Source organism: Oreochromis niloticus, linkage group LG10 (genome assembly GCF_001858045.2).
Source record: "Oreochromis niloticus isolate F11D_XX linkage group LG10, O_niloticus_UMD_NMBU, whole genome shotgun sequence".
Classification (NCBI taxonomy): domain Eukaryota; kingdom Metazoa; phylum Chordata; class Actinopteri; order Cichliformes; family Cichlidae; genus Oreochromis; species Oreochromis niloticus.
Window position 1 is genome coordinate 4,809,323 of NC_031975.2, and position 19,813 is coordinate 4,829,135.

The following is a 19,813-nucleotide window of genomic DNA, read 5'->3' on the forward strand; positions in this document are numbered from 1 at the left end:
ATATTTCATCTTATCTTATTATCTTTATCTTTTAATCTACTCTGATTATTTCATAAAAAGAAAAAAAGAACGGGGGATTAAAGATTCAAAGTGAGGAAATACAAACCCCACAGAGCTACAACTGTGTGCTGTTGATCGGCAGAGGTATCAGCCAATTATGGATGAGCAGAGGCTGCTGTCCCCCTCCTGTTCACCCAGTCACCCAGTGGTGATCCTTGTATGCGCTGTAGTATGAGGAAGAGGGGGAGAGCGAACATTGCTTGAGGAACCAGCCTCTCGTTTTCTCTTTCTCTCACTGCCTCCCTGCATGAGGGCGCCAACTAGTATTTGCAGTGAATCTTCAGTACAACCTGCAAATGGGGATGAAAAGCTATTCAGACTGACAGTCAAAGAAAAGGCAGAGGGAAAAAAAAGCAAAGTGGGCAGCTTTCTGAAAGCTTTGTTGTCGGAAGATACAAAAAGAGTGACTATATAAGAACCAAAGAGATCAGAATCAGCACTGTTTGGGAAGCATGTATAATTCGGTATTCTTCATCATCCTGTCATGGGTGTTTGCTGTGCTTGTGTTCCCAGGTAAGGCACCTTCTTTTTCTCCAGTTTTCCGTATGTCTTTGTTTGCATGCTGCTGTTTTTTCTGTGGCTTTCCTATTCCTGTCAACACACAGGTGTCCACTGTTCAGTCATAGCCTCCTTCTCTCTTGCTTTCTTACTCATCTTTCTCAATAAATTCTGTGAGTAAAACCTTTTGTAAGGTTTTTTTTATATGTGGAAGTCTAAAGATTAGAAGTTTACAAAAAATTCCTGCGTTTCTCCAAGAATACTCATGCACAAAGAGCGAAAAAGTTCCCTCCACCTCAGACACTTGTGATTCTTTACAAATATAAGATTGAGTTGAACTAACTTATTTGATCTCAAGTTTCAGAGAATTTTTTTTTACACTCATCAATAAAATTATTTTTGTGGTCCCTCTTTTTGTTTTTTATATTTGTTCAGCTGAAATAATTAGTTAATCCAAAGAATGTATGCAGGCGTCAATATTATTGATGTTTTCATGAGTGGAGCTGCAGTATTATTAGACTGCAGAAGTTGTTGTTGTCTTAGAGTGTGCATCTTAAATAGCTACATGTGTATTAGGCAAACATTTAGCTTTTTAGCACATTGACACATGACACTTTCTTGTCACCGAACCCTAGACATGGTCCCACTGACTGAACTTCCTTGTGATGTCAGGAAACGTGATGTAGTGAAATTATGTTAAATCAGCCTGACATCTCAAAATGCAAATATGCTCCCAAAGCACCTGTAGTGAGAGAAATGTTTTTCCCCCCTCAAAGGGATTATGTGAACTGGATTATTCGAGGTGTCTGACAGGGGAAATATGTGATGTGTGACTTAGTGCATTTACATTTTATTAACAAAAAAATGATTTTAGGTTCTACAGCATTTTAAACAAACTTCTCTCTAGCACACCAGAATAATCAGAATGCATTTCTTTAAATAGAAGAATCACATTACAGTTATTCATCAAATATTATTGTCACTAGCTTTACATTAGTTTTTAAAAAAGATTTTAAAAAATTAAAAACCATAGCTGAATTAAATCTGTATCTCTGTTTGTCCAGCCTCTTTGCATCCTCGTTTCTGATGCTGCCTCCCTATGGAACGCCAGGACTGCCATAATGAATTACTTAAATACACCATTAAATAATTAATTAAATGTGGCAATAATTAATTAAAATGGGAATTAATTAATTAAATAAATAGTTATGACACATGTAATTAATTAATTATTAACACATTTAATTAATTATTTATGTATTTCATATTTTAATTAATTATTGACACATTTAATTAATTAATTATTGACACATTTAATTAATTATTTATGTATTTCACATTTTAATTAATTATTGACACATTTAATTAATTATTTCATGATATATTTATTTATTTCATTTTGGCAGTCCTGGCGCCTGGCTCTCATCATGAATTAATTTTATCTGTCAGACTCACCCATCAAACTCACGGGCGGGGTTAACGCTGCCCATGCAGCTTCTCTAACATTTGATTGGTTGCCGTGCAATGTAAGTCAAAACAGGTCGATCGTAGATAATCGATTGCTTCTGTAGACTTGAGGCAGCCAGGTATCCCAGAATGCGTTTCAAATCACAGGCAGCAATGGTGGTGGTGTAGTTTTAAAATACCCCGTTTTTCTGTCACCAACTACACGCGAATGTCGCGCTGTAATCTTCACATGTCTGGTCAGGTTGTCGACATAGAACATGTTTGCAAAAGTGCTCAGATGTTTTCAGAGATTTCAGTAGCTCTGCTAACAGTCAGCATGCAGAGTGCACCGAGGGGGTTACGTCAACCGGTTTGTTTACATATTCCACTCTCCGTGTTCCACATGTTGCATTCGCAGATTCGCATTTTCACCGAACGATCGTCTCTTTCCGCCTGGTCTTGTGTCTCTGTGCTTCTGTAACATAAAGAACGAGCTGACATGTTTCTCAGGACACCAGCGATCAGCTCAGCAGGCCCTCAGTTTACCTGCATGCGTCCTCCTCACCTGTCAGCTGTTTAACACCTGCTGCTAATTCAAGAAACACGCCCACGTTACCTGGTGATAGTCACAGTTTAACTGGGCAGCCGGTGCTTGATATAACGCAATGTCAGCGCATTTTTCTGCACAACATAAGTAAATATAGTATTTTTCCCGAGCGCAGAGCTGCTGGAGCTTGTTTCCTTACAGAGGACTTTATAGGCGAAGCCACTTTATCGGCAGCTGATGTCCAATCACCTGCACACAGCTTTGAAACCTCACCTGAGTTTTAGCTCTCAGTGGTTAAACGCTGGACTTAATTCACTCAGGTTTTGTCTGTCGGGTCACGTTTACTTCGCTGTTTTATTTACAACTGAGCAAATCGGTTTGGCTCAAATTAAAGTTATGTTTCATAACTGCAGAGTTTTACAGACGTTTAATGTTCACTGGCACATGTGTTAGACTGAACTATTCGCTTTTCTTTATCTGGTGTGTTTCGGATTTAACAGTGAATTTTGAGATTAAACTGACTTTTAAAATGTTTTTATACAAAGAGGAAAGAGAAGGTGCATTTCCACCGAGAGGAGCAGAGTTTGCAACAGCATGTTCAAGATGAAGACTGCAACCTGGACAGAAATATTATATCATCTGTTTTTAATAGTTATTTAACTGTATTCTAAGCACCAGCTATGTTAGAATTTTTAGAGTTTACTTAACTAAAAATAAATGAGCTTAACATATAATTTGTGTGATTTCTCTCTCTCTCTCTCTCTCTCTCCCTCTCTCTTTTTTTTTTTTTTTTTTTTTTTTTTTGCTTTTTCGGTCATGTTATGTTTAACTGTAAAAGGTTTGTTACAAACTATGAAACACATCGTGCAGACTTCTGGATGTTAGAAGAAAACTAATACTGCTCATGAATGAGACTAAAGGCAGGAAGGTGTCCTTTAAAACTAAACATGTTAATAGGACCTCCCTATTTATATCGTAGTTTATGATATAGCACGTGTATTTCAGTAATAGCCTACTGATTTCAGCAGCTCACATGGGCGTTATCTGTGATACTCCTTAACTATAATTTATCCAAGTTAACGTCAGTTAACCATTCAGACAGTTCTTTTGCAATGAAAAACATAAACACCCATGCTGCGTAATGTTTACATTATAGCTGCTTATGCAGTAACCATGGTAACCACGGACTCTGAGCGGCTGGATCGACGGAGGTCAGACAACAATTTTACATGTATGATCTTAAAACAGGACACAGCCAATATCCGTGCTGGCCTCATATCAAATGTGACCGCAGACTGAGTCTATGTTTGATGTTTGCTTTATATCTAATCTTCCTCTCAAACATTTAAACAGCAGCGAGTCTGCAGCTGAGGGAATACAAACTCAAATTGTCGGAACAGGTTCGATCGTGGATTCATTTGGTGATTTATTAAATGTATAACTGTTATTCTAATCTGCTGCTGAGTCTCTTACACTGATGAAAATGCAGATAACACAGATCACGAACATCTGTTCAACCAATCACTTTCATTCCACTTTGATCTGCGACAAACTGACGGTTCATCTCTGTTACAGTGTTGCGTTAGACTGCTATAATTTTGTGTTCTTTATGCTGTAGATTTTCACGTCTCTGGAATAGTTGGCAGTATTAAGGATGCTTTTCTGTAAAATCATATTGATATGACCCGTGACATATTCGTAGATGACAGTTAGATAGTCAGCTGGGAAACTCTGTGTTAACTCAGAGATCTGAAGATATCGTGGAGAGATGCTGACCTCGCTCCGTGGTGTACAGGTCACCCTCATGATTAATATTCACAATAAAAATATTAGCCGAACATCATGAAGTCTGTATGTGTTTCATAGTGTAGAACAACCTTTGTACAGTTAAAGCCAGCAGTTACTACATGACGGAAACACCAACGTTTTCTCTTTTATGCGTTTATACGCAGGTCACGCTGATTACTGAACAGAAACCCAAAGATCAGCTGTTAATCGAATTTATTTGCTCTCTCTCCTCCTTAAACATGTTTTTAATGTTAGTTATAATTCAGAATTGGCGACTGAAACACGTAGGACACATACGAACATCAGGAAATAACACCCCGATAAATATAACCTCAGTAAAATAAGTCAGTGTCAGCGGGGGTTATTACAGCTGTGTACCGGGGCCTGCGCTTTGTCGGCGGTAACAACAGCTCGATTGCTTGCGAGTCGAGCGGGTCTATCCCACGCTTTGCCGTGAGACTGGGCAGACATCTCCGAAATCATCGAAGCACTTTTGCAAAGAGGCTGTATCTTGACAAACCGATCAGACATATGAAGATTAAACCACTACATTCTCGGCTAAAAAAATATTAAAACGGTATTTGGTGACACACAAACTGGGTTTTTCAAAGTTCAGTTCTGCCGGTTGTTGTGGGCTAAAAACAATGGCCACCAGGCCAAAGCAATGGTTTTGAGTCGATCAGCGTTAACCCCGCCCCCTGAGTTTGATGGGTGAGGCTGACAGATAAAATTAATTCATGATGAGAGCCAGGCGCCAGGACTGCCAAAATGAAATAAATAAATATATCATGAAATAATTAATTAAATGTGTCAATAATTAATTAAAATGTGAAATACATAAATAATTAATTAAATGTGTCAATAATTAATTAATTAAATGTGTCAATAATTAATTAAAATGTGAAATACATAAATAATTAATTAAATGTGTCAATAATTAATTAATTACATGTGTCATAACTATGTATTTAATTAATTAATTCCCATTTTAATTAATTATTGCCACATTTAATTAATTATTTAATGGTGTATTTAAGTAATTCATTATGGCAGTCCTGGCGTTCCATACCTCCCCAGCACACTGCAGAATAAAAAAGCACATTTGCCACCACAGACCATAGAACATCTGCAGCACTTTACTGCAGATGTCAAGAGATCTTAAATGATAGATGCAAATAGCACGAGAAAAGGTTTATGTCAGAATGTTAGTTGAGATAAAAGGGCAGAGATTTCTTTCACTGTGATATGTTTTAATCAATATCTATTTTTAGATTTCACCTGACAAGCACTGCTTGCCTCAGTTGCCCTGATGTTAATTGGATTATTGTGTATGTGGAAATACTGTAATACATAAAGAAATAAACAACAAAAACAAGAAAAAAGTGTGTGTGTGTGTGTGTGTGTGTGTGTGTGTGTGTGTGTTTTAAAAAGATACAAATATAAATATGAAAAATGTACATCATTGCTGATATGATATAGCAGTATTGGATAGTGCATGAAAAACAACAACAACAAAAAACTCATCCCACATACTTCCCCCACCATACTTCTTTCCCCACTGTATTCATCCAGAGCTGGGTTTTGCTGAATATGCATGTTTTTTTAAAGTGTTGCCCTGGTTCACTTTCATATGCATTCTCTACATACCTGTATCAGAATATACGAATCTGCTGTTTGACTGTTAGTATTGATAGAGAAAGCTGTGTTGAATTTGAAATGTGTTGTGTTTTGGTCAGAAAATTGTTTACAGAACTTATGGTATGTGTGTGTGTGTCTTTGTGACTGTGTGAGAGAGGATAGTGTTACATTATTAATATGCCTTGCTGAAAAACTCATTCTGTTGCTGGCTTTGTTTACTTTTTTTTTTGCTGAAACTATCTGGACCGTCACTCTTTGAACCTGTGATGACTTTATCTTTGCATTCAGATAACAGAGGGAAAGGTCACTCTACTTTCTGAGCTCAAATGAGCTGATGAAATTTCAAAAGGTTCATTTGCATCAGCAAATTAAACTGATATTGATATATATGAAAAAGCATTAAAGTTGAACAGAGTTAGTGTTTGAATGCTCCTTTTCAATATGCAAGAAACAAGTTATTTTTAGCCAGTGACAGGATGGCTGTTCACTGGAACTGTGAACCTCTTGTTTCCATTTTTTTTTCTTCTTTCTCAGCGTGGGAAAAGTGTAATCACGAGGACTTAATAAGTAAGTAGCTTGCAGATACCCCTTAATTTTTCAAGAACGACTGACAAGTATGTGTTTTCTGACACCTTTTAATACAAAAAACCACAGACCAATTGGGTGCAGGGGCCACATACAGCCTAATTAGATGTCGGAGGAGTACAATCATAACGTAATTAGACATAAATGATAATAAGTCAATGTTTTTCTCCTTTGTTTCTATGCAAAGGAGTACAAGAACATTAAAAAAAATCTTCATATTTAATCAAATATCCTTTTAGAAAACAAACATTTAACAACCTCAGATTGCACAACAAAATTTAACGTCAAAGGCATTTGCAACTGAAAAATATAGTACTGCACTTTAAAATTTATGGCATTGCATGAACAATAGGATTCCATCAAACCAAACTCTTTTGCAGTGAAGCTGTTGACTTACATTAAATTGAATATTTTTTAACTGTTTCTACAACAAGAATTCATTTCACAGAACTATTTTCTTTAAGTGTAATCGGTGTGTGAACCAACATTTGAAAGGAGTTAGTCATTTCTAGGCTACTTTGTTTTTGCTCATGAAACTTGGCATCTTTTGGTCTGCACAAGTGCATCAATATCAGTCATCTAAGCGCTTATGTGTGAGCCTTGAGTGCAATTTTCTTTTATTGATAATCATCACTGAGAAAACTTGTTCACAATGGTATGTTGTCCCAAACATACACAAACATTTTGTAGCCAGGGCTGTTAATTTGGGCTATGCTGGCAAGAGATATTGATCAAATCAGTGAAATTCTACTAAGGAAAACTTTCCTTCAAATCTGCATCACATTGCAAATCAATTATCTGTAGTTAGATGTCAACAGGCACATCAGAAGCTTTGAGTGTGAAGGGTGAGCGAAAAACTGCAAATTCTGTCTGGAGTTCACCAAAGTCGTGTGAACAAACAACCATGCTGCAAAGCATGAACGTGCACCCGGGTCTACTGTGGGTTTGTTATAGTCACCTTCAGTTTGAATGCCACGTATGCTCTCATAAACTGTGTGACAACTTTCTTTGCGGCCTTTGAACATTTTGTTCAGAGTATTCAAGTGCTCTGTAATATCCATCAGCAATGCAAGATCCTGCAGCCATTCCTGACGCTGTAATTCCATCACTGGATTTCCTTTTTTTCTCCATGAATTTTCCGATTTCTTCTGACTTTTATGAATCTTTTTACTTTCAAAATTTATCCAGCAGACTGGCCTACCGGCTGTATGTTTGGACACCTCTGCCACAGCCCAACCAGAATTTCCTAAAGAAAGTCACAAGAAGCAGCTTGATCAACTAATTTTTAATTTAATATAGCTCTATTAAGGAACACATTTGCTTTCAACTGAACGTGATTAACTGTGTAGATTTTGAGTGGTTTTTGTATTTTGATTCCTATTTTGCTGCATTAGAGAAATGTTAAGTTCTAGTGTTTACTGTTAGTATGTCTTAGTTATGTTTTAGGTTATCCCATCATGTGTGTTTCCTTGTTTATGTGTCATTCCCTGTTTCCTGTGTAGGTCTGTCTTGTCCTTCGTGTATGTCTCTTAAGTTATGCTTGTGTCTCCCTCTGTCTCGTCTCCCTTGTGATTTACATAATCCCCTTCCATGTCTACCCTGCTTCATGTACTTTCTCCCCAGCCCGTCATGTGTGTCTCCTCCTGTTGTCTTCCAAGTCCATCTAGTTTCCCTGAGTGTTCTTTCTTCCCGTTCCCTGTGTCATGTTGTGTGAATTAGTCTGCGTCTTAGTGTTTCCTGTTTTACTTTGACAGTGTCCCGTCCTCAGTTCAGTGTGTGTAGTTTTGCTTCCTCTGTCTTGCCAGGTCAACTCATTCCAGCTTTGTTCGCCGTGTATGTCCACTCTCCCTAATTACTCTTGTATGCTTATATTGTTTCTGTTTTCTGCTGTCCTTTGTCAGGTGTTGTATTATCTCAGTGTCTCCTGCGTCATAGTCTAGTTCCCTCGTCCTGGTTTCCTTGCATCTTGTGTGTTAGTTTTCTTTAGTTTTTGCAGTTTAGTCAATTAGTGTAGTCTTAGTTTCACATTTTGAATGTTATTACGTGCGCACGCAATCACACCTTACAGGGGTGGCACTTCCTTCTGTTTTCTGTTACATATAGCATATCTACGGGGAATGACCCCCTTGATATGGTGCGTGGATGGTTCTTAAGACATTCCTGCTAGACCTGCCACGCCCCACAGCTTGAGCATAAAACAGCTGTTCACACATTAAGCACACATTCTCTATCATATCTAGACTATCCCTCCACTCCATTACATATTCCATGTGTACAGGGTAACTCTTTAAGACACCTCCAAGGAGACAGTGCAACCAAAACCCCACAATGAAGCAAACAAAGAATTTACAAATGTACATGTAAATATAAATGCCCCGTCAAGGCCCTGCCAGATGCAAAGGCAGAGTGAGTGGGCGGAAGGCATTACCTGTGAGACACAAGACTGGCCTCAGCAAGACCTGCAAGACATCACATTCAGGCAGTAGAACCCAGTAAAGGTTGACCATTATGTCACAGCAAAAATGGCCCTTTGACAACGCCAAACAGGGGGTCGAGTGGGCACGCACTCCAGAGGGAAGGGGAGCCCTGTAGAGGCATTAACTTGCTGATTGGCCTTTAAAACCCAGTGGGACAACCAAGACCAGGACAGGGGTCTGCCCTGGATCCCAGAGTGGAAGACAATAAACAGCTGGTCTGTCCTCCTAATAAGCCTGATGTACGTCATCAAGGCACAATTGGGGCACAGGGGTGTCTGCCACTGAGCCACCCCCTAGTCCAAGCCCTTAGGGGAAGCTGACCGTAGCTCAACTGACTGGGATAGGTGGAACTGGGACAGGGCTTTTGGCAGAGAAGCTGCGTTGGGCCGGAAGACCACCCCTTTCCTGTCCGGCAACAATCCCTGTGGCTTGACAGCACATTGAGTTTATTAATCCTTCTGGCAGATGTTTGAGCCAACAAGAAGAGGGACAGCCAACTCAGATCAGTGTCCTCCAGCGGCTCAAAAGGAGGGTGCTAAAGGGTGCCAAGGACCAGGTCCAGGTCACGGGGGGAGTGGGGTGGTAAACAGTCCCCAGCCCTATTGGATGGTGCGCAAGACTCCTGCATTGTACAGGTGACTGGGGCAGGCAGCCCTAATACGTGGAGCTTCTCCCTCTCAGGGATACGGCTGTCAGCCGGAGCTCTGTAGGGAAGGGGTGGAACAGTGACTCACTCAGAGATAGGCAGTAACGCGTTACTGTAAACCCTTTACTTTTTTCAAGTAACGAGTAAAGTAAGGGCAAAAAGGGTAAAGTAGCAAAAAAAGTAGTTAGATTACTGTTGCTTTCCTGTAAGCAAGCTGTGTTACTGCCTTAATAAACTGTCGTGATTTTGTTTGTGAGAGTGTCTCATGACAATGACGTAAGCATGTGTGATGCCTGTGGCAGCAACAGATGTGTGTGGATCAACAATGGATAATAATAACAATAATATGGAGTGCAGGAGAGAGTACGACTATCCAGCGTTTAAGCGTGGATGTACTTACATTACTTTAAGTTTTTGTCACGGGGGTGGAATGGACTCAGGCGCAAACTGAGAGATGAAAACAGTAAAATTTATCCAGCAGTTTTTATCAGTAAAAACAGATAAAAACAGTTCTTTATTTATCCACACTGGGTGCACTATAAACACGGGGGGGAGGGGGGGTATTTCCAAGGGTCCACAGGGTCTGGGAAACACAAAGCTTTCACACTCTCTCCGCTCCCCGTCCACACAAACTCCACACCAAACAGCTCCACTCACGCTCAGGAGTCCAGGGTCCTGGTACGGGATAGATTCACAGAAATGAGGGTTACTCCAAAGCAAGCATGAGAAATGACTGAATTCTGCAGAGCCGGGCAATACTAACTGGAGTTACTCAATATTCCAGCGAAAAGTTGCTCAGCGCCCCTGCCTTAAGAAGTTCCAGCAAAAAAATGCAGAATCACAGGTGATCAGTTGCAGGTGCGGGGGCCAAGGGTGAGAGCTCAATCTGAGCTCTGCCCAGGCAGAGAGACAGGAGAGGGGAGAGAAAAGACAGAGCAAAAACAAAAACATTTGTGGCCACACTGGGCTGGCCAGGAAGGCACAAGGTCCGTTTTAGTCTGTAAAAAGTGACAAAAACATTAGCGTCCGTTGTACACTCTGCATGGGAAGAAAACTACTTTCTACAGCGAAAAATTAAACTTCAAATCTGAGCAGGCTGAAAGGTTTATTGCTTTATTACATATTCAGGTTGTGTATCATGTTTTTAGAAAGTAACTAAGTAGCTAATTACTTAGCTACTTAGCTAAGTAATTAGCTAAGTAGTTAGCTAATTACTTAGCTACTTAGGCGTAATCCGGCGTAATTAGTTACTAATTACCTTTTTCAAGTAACTTGACCAACACTGCTTAGGACAGGAGGTCCCTCTGTCCAAAAGCAGTGGGATTGCTGAAAATCAGGGCATGTGGGGCCAAAGAGGCCACCAGGATCTGCCTGACATGTTGAGGACCCCCCTCAACATGTCATGTTGAGAGGGGCCTAAAGGAAGCGGAACAACAGAATCACCCCCTGTCCCATTGCCACATCCAATTGCCTGTCCTGTAAAAGAGAGGCAAGGGCCTGGGCAGCACTGCGACTGTACTGTCCATCCCGCTGATAACATGGATCAGTTCAATTCAACTTTCTAGGAGGACTCAGGATCCCCTGAAGTCGAGGCAGAAGCTGGTCCACGAGGTCCATGCGGTCTTGTGGACCGGCTTCTGGGCATCCCTCTAGATCAATTTGTTGGAACTGCAGGCATCCCACCCTACAAAGGAGGTGTCTGTGGAAATTAACTAGCGGTGAGTTACTGGACTTATTCAACAGGTCCTGTTCCAGATTGGACAGGTCCCTCCACCAACTGAGAGCCCAGTGGAGCCCTCGGAAGACCACCACTGTAGCCTGTGGGAACAGACCCAGGCTCAGTAGGGGATGTTGACTGGTCTCATGTGCAGGAGCGCCAATGGGACCACCTGCACTGTGGTGGCCATGCGGCTCATGAGGTGTAGGCACAATCCCCAGCTGACCCGAGAGCGGAGTCCAAACTGGCCTAGTCATGGCCTGAGAACCTGCCGTCATTCTGCAGTGAGGGACACAGAGACCGTAATGGAGTCCAGGGACTTGCCCAGAAAGGTCATGACCTGCGAAGGATGCAGCTTGCACCTCCTGGGATTCGTGCGCAGGCATAGAGCCTGATCATGAAACACTAGCAGTGATCAGGGGTTTAAAATCCAGGGGGTCTGCCAAAACAGGCTCTCCACCACATGGGTTAGTCTTCAGCAGATTATTCTAAACTAAATCCAAAATCCAAAACTTTTACCCTATGTGTGTGAATTTCTCATATTGGGATTTGCTTCAACAAGAAATCATATTCCTCACCTTGAATCATGCTGTTTAACTGTTAAGACACTGCTCAAAACTGTAAGTTACTGTAAGTTTGTTATCCCGTAACATACAAAACCCCCCCAAAAAACAAAAAAACAAAAAACCTGAATTAAAACTGATTTATTGTATTATTTGCTAATGGTTAATGTTAATAGCATTGCAAAAATAAAATAAAACTAACACCAGCATTATCAATTAGACAATCTGCTGCTCAGATCAAAATCTTTTCCTTTTTCACTATTTTCTTCTCAATATATGATAAATCATCTGTGTACTTATCAAAGTGATTTTGGCACAAGATAAAGTTGTGGCCAAAACTCCCACAAACTTTTCTGATCAGCGTGTGAGTCAAACAGTAAAGCCTCGTCAGCCTGAGCTGATTGAGCCATTTATCATAGTACGACTGGCAATAGACGACATTGCTCTTTGGTTCTGCCTGTTGATCCCAAAGACTGAAAATGATGGATTGCAATTATAAATGAGTCAAAGTGGTTTTGAAAATTAAGTTTTAGTTTATTACCTGTTGGTGACTAGTGTGTGCATCAACTTCTACTTCATATTTCCACAATCAAGTGTCAGGTATGCTAAATTGATATAGTAGATCATGCTAAACACAAGCCTTTCATCACACAAGAAGAACCTAGGGAGCTGAAATGTGTGGCATGTCAAATTTTATGGCAACTTTTGTTTGTAAAGGAAATGCAATGTGACAATGTACTACTTTCCTCACCTTTCCTGGGAACATCACTCATGTAGCTCTGACATGTTTATATTCTTAAGCATAAGTTTAAGAAAACCTTTCAAAACCTTTGAAATACATCAATAGGCTAACCAGTTTTAGCATTTTAGGAATGAAAGAAAGAGCAATGAGGAATATTTCTTGCAAGTCTTCTTCTTGAAAATTAACTTCTTCTTTAAATTAACCTTTCAAGCATTTGCCACCTCCATAATCAAATAATTCTATTTAAAGACAGTATGTGGTAGACAGTATACTTATTTTATGTGAATTTGGAACATAAATGTCAATCCAGTCCTAATTTATTCTCTCAGACTTTAGAGTTCCAGAAATAGAAATCAAACAGGAGTTTTGTAAAATGTTACTCAGAAACCACTTAACAAGTTGAATAACATATAACTTTGGATTTGAGATACAACAGTGACTCACTGGCCTAAATGAAAAAACAAAACAAAACAAAACAGCAAACACTAACAGAAGATTTGTGGCTTAATGAGAGAGCATCATACTCTTGAACTGAGGCAAAAAATAGTTGAATAGAAGATATGACGCTATTGTGAAACCAGGAAACAATTGGTTCTAAAACTATTACAGAGTACAGTGTAGCAGTGTTCCTGTCGCACACAAATTATCCAACTATCATTTAGGGATATTTTCATTCAGAGACCTTCACAAACTCCTTTACAAATTATTTGCAAGCTCAAACTGGATCATAGCATTGGGAAATAAGTGTTTCTACTGTGACAGGTGCCATGGGCCTGCTCAGTGGTGGTAGTCGTTTGTTCATTTGGCCTCTGACAGTACAGACACACATACACAGACTGTCTCTCTCTCTCTCCCACACACACACACACACACACACACACACACGCCGAGAATGAATGATGTTTAGATTACGGAAAGATTATAAGTGTTTCTGTGTATGACTCTTAATTATTTAGACTACATCTTGTATGCAGCAGGTAAACTTTTGAAATATTTGTTTTTTCATAAATGAGGATGAACTCTCTCTGAAGTACATTAAAACTCACCTCCTAACTTACCTAGAATTAGTTATTAGAATGAACATACCTTTCTATTCCTACAATGCTGCTTAAATAGTGTAAAAAAAGACTGTAGTGTAGAAAAGCATTATATATAAGGACGTTTACTTTTCGTTTTATACTTTCCTATCTGACAGTTTTTGGCAATATTATGATTTGAATGCACTGTTATGTCAGACACATTTGTTTTTCTAAGACGAGCTCTATAAAATAGAACAGTGAAGGAAAAGAAAACAGGAAAGAGGATATCATGAACAGACAGAGCAGAAAAGCATGATGGGTCACCAACTGCTGGACTGTTTGTGTGTGTATGATTTTCTATGTATGTGCCTTTGACACAAAACATAGCTGATACCGAGGCTGAGAAGCCACAATAACATCCTCTAGAGCCAGAGGCAGACAGAGAAGGATCCAGGATACCTGTGCCATCTGCAGTCCCCAAGAGTACTGAAGATCCGAGGCCACACATCTTGATGACGACCACATGCCCACCTGAGCAGATAGAAGAAGGAGGCCCAGACGAAGTGCCCATGGCCAAAGGGTGAGAGCCCTAGAGAATCAGTGGCAATGGGCAGGTCTCAGGCGATGTTACATCTCTCTTCACTTGCATCCCAGTCACAGAAGCATTGGAGGTAGTTCGTAAGAGATTACAGGATGACCCCAACCTCAGCAACATGACCACTCTCAGCATTGACCAAGTGTGTTTGCTTTTGGAACTGTTTCTTAATTCCACCTATTTCACAAGGGTCAGTACTACAGGCAGAAACATGGGTGTGCCATGGGTTCCCCAGTTTCACCCATCGTGGCCAATTTGTAAATGGAAGAAGTGGGAAAGAGGGCTTTGCTATCCTACCCTGGAACACCAAGAAGCCATTTGTTCAGATATGTGGATGACACCTGGGTGAAAATCAAATCTCAGGACGTACTGGGGTGGCTGTGGCTCAGGTGGTAGAGCAGATCAGCCACTGATCAGATGGTTGGTGGTTCGATCCTTGGCTTCCCCAGTCTGCATGCCAAATATCCTTGGGCAAGATACTAACACCAAGTTGTCCTCCGATGCGTTCATTGGAGTATGAATGTGTGTGAATGTAATTTAGTTTGCACTTGAGTTCAGAAGTGCTTGTATGAATGGGTGAATGAGGCATGTTGTATAGAGTGCTTTAAGTACTCCAGGAGAGTAGAAAAGCTCTATATAAGAATCAGTCCGTTTACTACAATTCACGGATCACATTAACTCGGTGGACCAACACATCAAATTCTCCAGGGAGGATATGAAAAGTGGCAGGTTAGCCTTCTTGGACTGTGAGATTTCCATCAGTAATGGGGGACATCTAAAAGCTGATGTGTACCATAAACCTACACATACGAATCAGTATTTAAGGTTTGACTCTCATCATCCACTGGAGCATAAACTGGGTGTCATCAGGATGCTACAACACAGAGCGAACACCATTCCCACAGACGCAGCGGCCAGGGAAGCAGAAGAACATCATATCAAGAATGCCCTGAGTAAATGTGGTTATCCCAGCTTGACATTTGTCAAAGCTGGGATTGCACCTAAAGAAAGCTCCAGCCAATTCAGGAGAGAAGTACAACCGCTGCCTAAGCAAAAACCTGTAGTGATCCTGTATGTGTCAGGAGTATCAGAACAGTAGCATGCTTCAAACCTGGGATATAACGAAGACGTCCGTCCATATAGTGCTCTGGGACAACGCAAGAAATATGATAAAGGCCATGAGTGATGCTGAGCTGCCCAGCCTACCTTGTACTGCTCACACTCTCCAGCTGGTTGTTCATGAGGGCCTTCTGTCACAGAAGAGTGTTGCTGATGCGATGGCAGTTGGCCGCAAAATAGTTGGACATTTTAAACATTGTGCTCTGGCCAGCTCCCGTCTCGAGGACATTCAATTACAGATCAACCAGCCCGCGAAGCGGCTCCAGCAAGACCTTCAGAACCGCTGGAACAGCACCTTTTATATGATACAGTCATTGATCGAGCAGAAATGGGCTCTGGGAATATTCGTCTGAATATGGACTCCCTGATACGCTCATGGCTCACCAGTGGACACTGCTGGAGAAGGTGTTATCTGTTCTGGGTCCATTCGAGGAGTTAACTCGAAAAGTCAGCTCTTCAGATGCCATGGCAGCAGACGTCATTGCAGCAGTCACTGTGCTCCACAGATTTCTAACAAGGGAGACTGATGAGGACCATGGGATCAAAGCAATGAAGGGAACCTTGGCTGCAGCTGTCAGGATGCGGTTCACTGACGTGGAGGAAAACCCACTCTATAGCATCGCCACGCTACTCGATCCCAGGTGAGTGTGTGCCTGTGTGTGTAACTGTTTGACTGTTTGTGAATGTGACTGAGTATGTAACTGTGTGTGTCTGTGATTGTGTATGTAACTGTGTGTGTCTGTGATTGTACGTGTGAATATGACTGTGTATGTAACTGTGTTCCTGCAAAAAAATGGTAAGCAAACCTATTGTCAGCTAACTTTATTCTTTCTCTGTTTTAGATATAAACATCGTTTTTTCTCCAGCACCACAACTGCTGCAAATGCCAAAGAGATGCTAAATTTTGAGCTGCTAAGGTTGCCTGGAGACAAGCAGGAGGATCATGACCTGAATGAACCACCTTCAAAAAAAGCACGCAGTGACCAGCCCACAACTAGTCTGGACAGCATGTTTGATGAAATTGCAGATGAGCAGGCATCAGCATCGGTGGGCAGAGCTGCGGTAGGTTCTAGTGTAGAGTTAGAGACATATCTTGGGGAGGCCGCAATTTTACGAGAAGACAAACCACTACAATACTGGATGGTTAATAAAGTGCGGTTCCCAAACCTGGCTAAAGTGGCGTGCAGATACCTTTCAGCACCATGCACAAGGGTCGATAGTGAAAGGCTGTTCAGCTCAGTGTCACACACTGTGAATGAAAGCAGAAACAGGCTCACAGCTGATCATGCAGAGATGATTCTTTTCATCACAAAGAACCTGCCTCTCACTTTCCCAAAAACAGCTTAGTTCGGAGGTCACACCATTGCTTGCTGACTGAAGTTTTTTTGTTTGATTACAATGTGGACACTCTGCAATAGGTGGTTCATTAATGTTATGTCTCTCTGAAAGCTGGAGACTGCAAAACACTTTAGTTATTTTGTTTGTTTGTTTTCAATGTGGACACTGCAATAATTTAAGAGAAGTGTTTATTTTATTCTGAAACCTAATTTTTATTTATTTTATTCTGAACAGAAGTGTTTATTTTTCAATCTGAAAGCAGGAAAGAGACCCAAAGAGTTCAGTTATTTTTTTATTATTATTATAATGTGGATACTCTGCAATAGGTTCATTAATGTTATGTCTCTCTGAAAGCTGGAAACTGCAAAATACTTCACTTATTTTGCTTGTTTGTTAACAATGTGGGCACTGCAATAATTTAAGAGAAGTGTTTATTTTTCACTTTAAATTTTATTTTTGTGGTCATTTTTATTAATATTTTATTTTTTATTGACAGAGAATAAAATAAAATCTGTCTTCCAATTCATTGCATTTTTCTGTGTGTGTGTGTGGTAGAAGTATCGGTTTTTGTACTCGGTATCGGCAAGTACTCAGATCCAAGGATCGGCATCGTATCGGTTTGAAAAAATTGGTATCGTTGCATCCCTAGTAATCAGTAATTAGTTACTGATTACTTTTTTCAAGTAACCTGACCAACACTGGTGGTGGCAGCATCATGCTCTGTGGGTGCTTCTCTTCAGTAGGGACAGGGAAGCTGGTCAGAGTTGATGGGAAGATGGATGGAGCTGAATATAGGGCAATCTTGGAAGAAAACCTCTTGGAGTCTGCAAAAGACTTGAGACTGGGGCGGAGGTTCACCTTCCAGCAGGACAACGACCCTAAACATAAAGCCAGGGCAACAATGGAATGGTTTAAAACAAAACATATCTAAATCCAATTGAGAATCTGTGGCAAGATCTGAAAACTGCTGTTCACAAACGCTGTCCATCTAATCTGACTGAGCTGGAGCTGTTTTGCAAAGAAGAATGGGCAAGGATTTCAGTCTCTAGATGTGCAAAGCTGGTAGAGACATACCCTAAAAGACTGGCAGCTGTAATTGGAGCAAAAGGTGGTTCTACAAAGTATTGACTCAGTGGGCTGAATAATTACGCACACCCCACTTTGCAGTTATTTATTTGTAAAAAATGTTTGGAATCATGTATGATTTTCGTTCCACTTCTCACGTGTACACCACTTTGTATTGGTCTTTCACGTGGAATTCCAATAAAATTGATTCATATTTCTGGCTGTAATGTGACAAAATGTGGAAAAGTTCAAGGGGGCCGAATTCTTTTGCAAGCCACTGTATGTTGCTTGGTCAATTTAACCTGAAGCATGTTTACTGATAAACAATTTTTAATTTAATTTTTTCATTTCTGAAACTTTGGATGTCTCATTATTAACTCCATTAATAACCATTTCAATCAATATTTAGTGCACTGGTGTTCTGTGCCTCTCACAGATTATGGGTCAATGAGGATATAGGACTCATTTTTCATATATATATTATTTCATATATATTGTAAATATATATTAAAACATTTTGTGTACCTTGTGTGATTTCTTGTATTCAGTTGGGCATGCCCAGCTCAGTCGCTGATTGATGTCTGTCACATGAGTAACTGCCATTCTAGTCCGCCTTGGCACTGTCTTTATTATGTTTCCCACAAACAGTTTCGCCTGATTTGATGATGAAGACCACTATATTTCACCATTTTTTGATGTGATTGCCTTGCTTGGAGGAATATGAATAGTAGTTCCTTCATTTAGTTCATAATCAGAATCATCACATTCTGAATTGACCTCAAGATGTTCTTCATCTTCAGACACAACTCACAGAGGAGAAGCATGGTTTCAGAGCCTCTAGGGCTGTCAACTGTTAACTTCTGCTGCTCATTTTGTAAAATCCTGACATGGCGAGTATATAATATGTAGCTGTCAATTGTGATGTTGTTAGAACTCCCTTGCAGAGAATCTTTATATGCTTTGCTCCTTTACTGCTGAGTGTCCACTTTACAAAAGTGACATTTCATTACACTTTAAACTATTTGTATTTCTTTCGCAGTTTTACAGCATCCTCAAAAGTACTGTAAATCAGGCCTACAGACTGTGTTCTAACAGGGTATAATTACTCCAGATAAACACTGGTCAGAGTGTTTAAGGTAACTCAGGGTAACTAGTTTCAAATATCACAAAATATTTAAATGACACATCTTTTTTTTTAAAAAAATTTTGATTTATTAACTTGATATTATTCACATGCATTTAAAATGTTTTCATGTGAACAATACTAGAAACCAAGAACATGTGGCATAGATATGTTAATTGCAAAGTGACACAAACACTAAAATAGAGTTTGGTTGAAACACAATTTCAGTTTACTTGTATGGAAACACAATTTATTACAGAGAGGAGTCCTGTTAATGCTGCTAGAATCCCCCCCGCCCCCCAAAAATCTTCCATGCTGCCTACATGGTATTAGCTTTATACTCACTTCTCCTTCAAATTCTGGAACACAACTGTGCTATTTTATGAGGAGCTACATATCTTAATTGTAAAACAAATTGGTAAAGTTGGAATAAAAATGGACAGCATTTTGCTAACTGCCCTACAGAAGCAGGCAGAATTCCACTCAAATGCCCATTTCTGCCAGACCTGAGCTGTACAGCTGAATGCAATCTTTTAAGGCAACAGATTAAACAGATTTAAAAAACAAAACAAAACAAAAAAACTCTCATTAAAATAATCTGGAGGTTTTTTTTCAGTATTTGATGAAGACACTATCTAGGCCTTTCAGGCAGAACTCTGCTTTTTCTTTTTGGGTGAGACAGCATCCAGTGCATGTGGAGGCAGTGAAACAGTAACATGACCTTACAGTGACTCCATTCAGAAACTAATTACTCGCAGTTTACTAGAGGGAATGTTTTTGACGGACATACAGAGATCCTTTTGTAAAAAGCAGGACACTATTTTGTTGTCACGCAGGTCCAACACTC

At 40.1% G+C, this 19,813-nt stretch overlaps 1 protein-coding gene across 2 annotated transcripts; it reads left to right on the forward strand.

Moving 5' to 3' along the window:
• The first annotated feature begins 247 nt into the window (after nt 1-247).
• On the forward strand, nt 248-17,229 carry LOC112848089 (zinc finger BED domain-containing protein 4-like). Of its 2 annotated transcripts, XM_025911116.1 has the most exons (3): nt 248-573; nt 15,947-16,081; nt 16,283-17,229. In XM_025911116.1, the coding sequence occupies exons 1-3, from the start codon at nt 545-547 to the stop codon at nt 16,785-16,787; spliced, it is 669 nt and encodes a 222-aa protein (XP_025766901.1). In that variant the 5' UTR covers nt 248-544; the 3' UTR covers nt 16,788-17,229. The 2 variants fall into 2 exon arrangements, with proteins under 2 accessions (XP_025766901.1, XP_025766900.1); XM_025911115.1 differs by lacking the exon at nt 248-573 and having other exon boundaries at nt 15,280-16,081.
• Nucleotides 17,230-19,813: the final 2,584 nt, after the last annotated feature.

What these genes read in the sequence shown, in the direction of transcription:
- LOC112848089 (XM_025911115.1), top strand. Translation starts at nt 15,816, where the DNA reads ATGGCTCACCAGTGGACACTGCTGGAGAAGGTGTTATCTGTTCTGGGT. An exon ending in GCCACGCTACTCGATCCCAG is followed by an intron (nt 16,082 to 16,282) that starts GTGAGTGTGTGC and finishes TCTCTGTTTTAG; the next exon opens with ATATAAACATCGTTTTTTCT.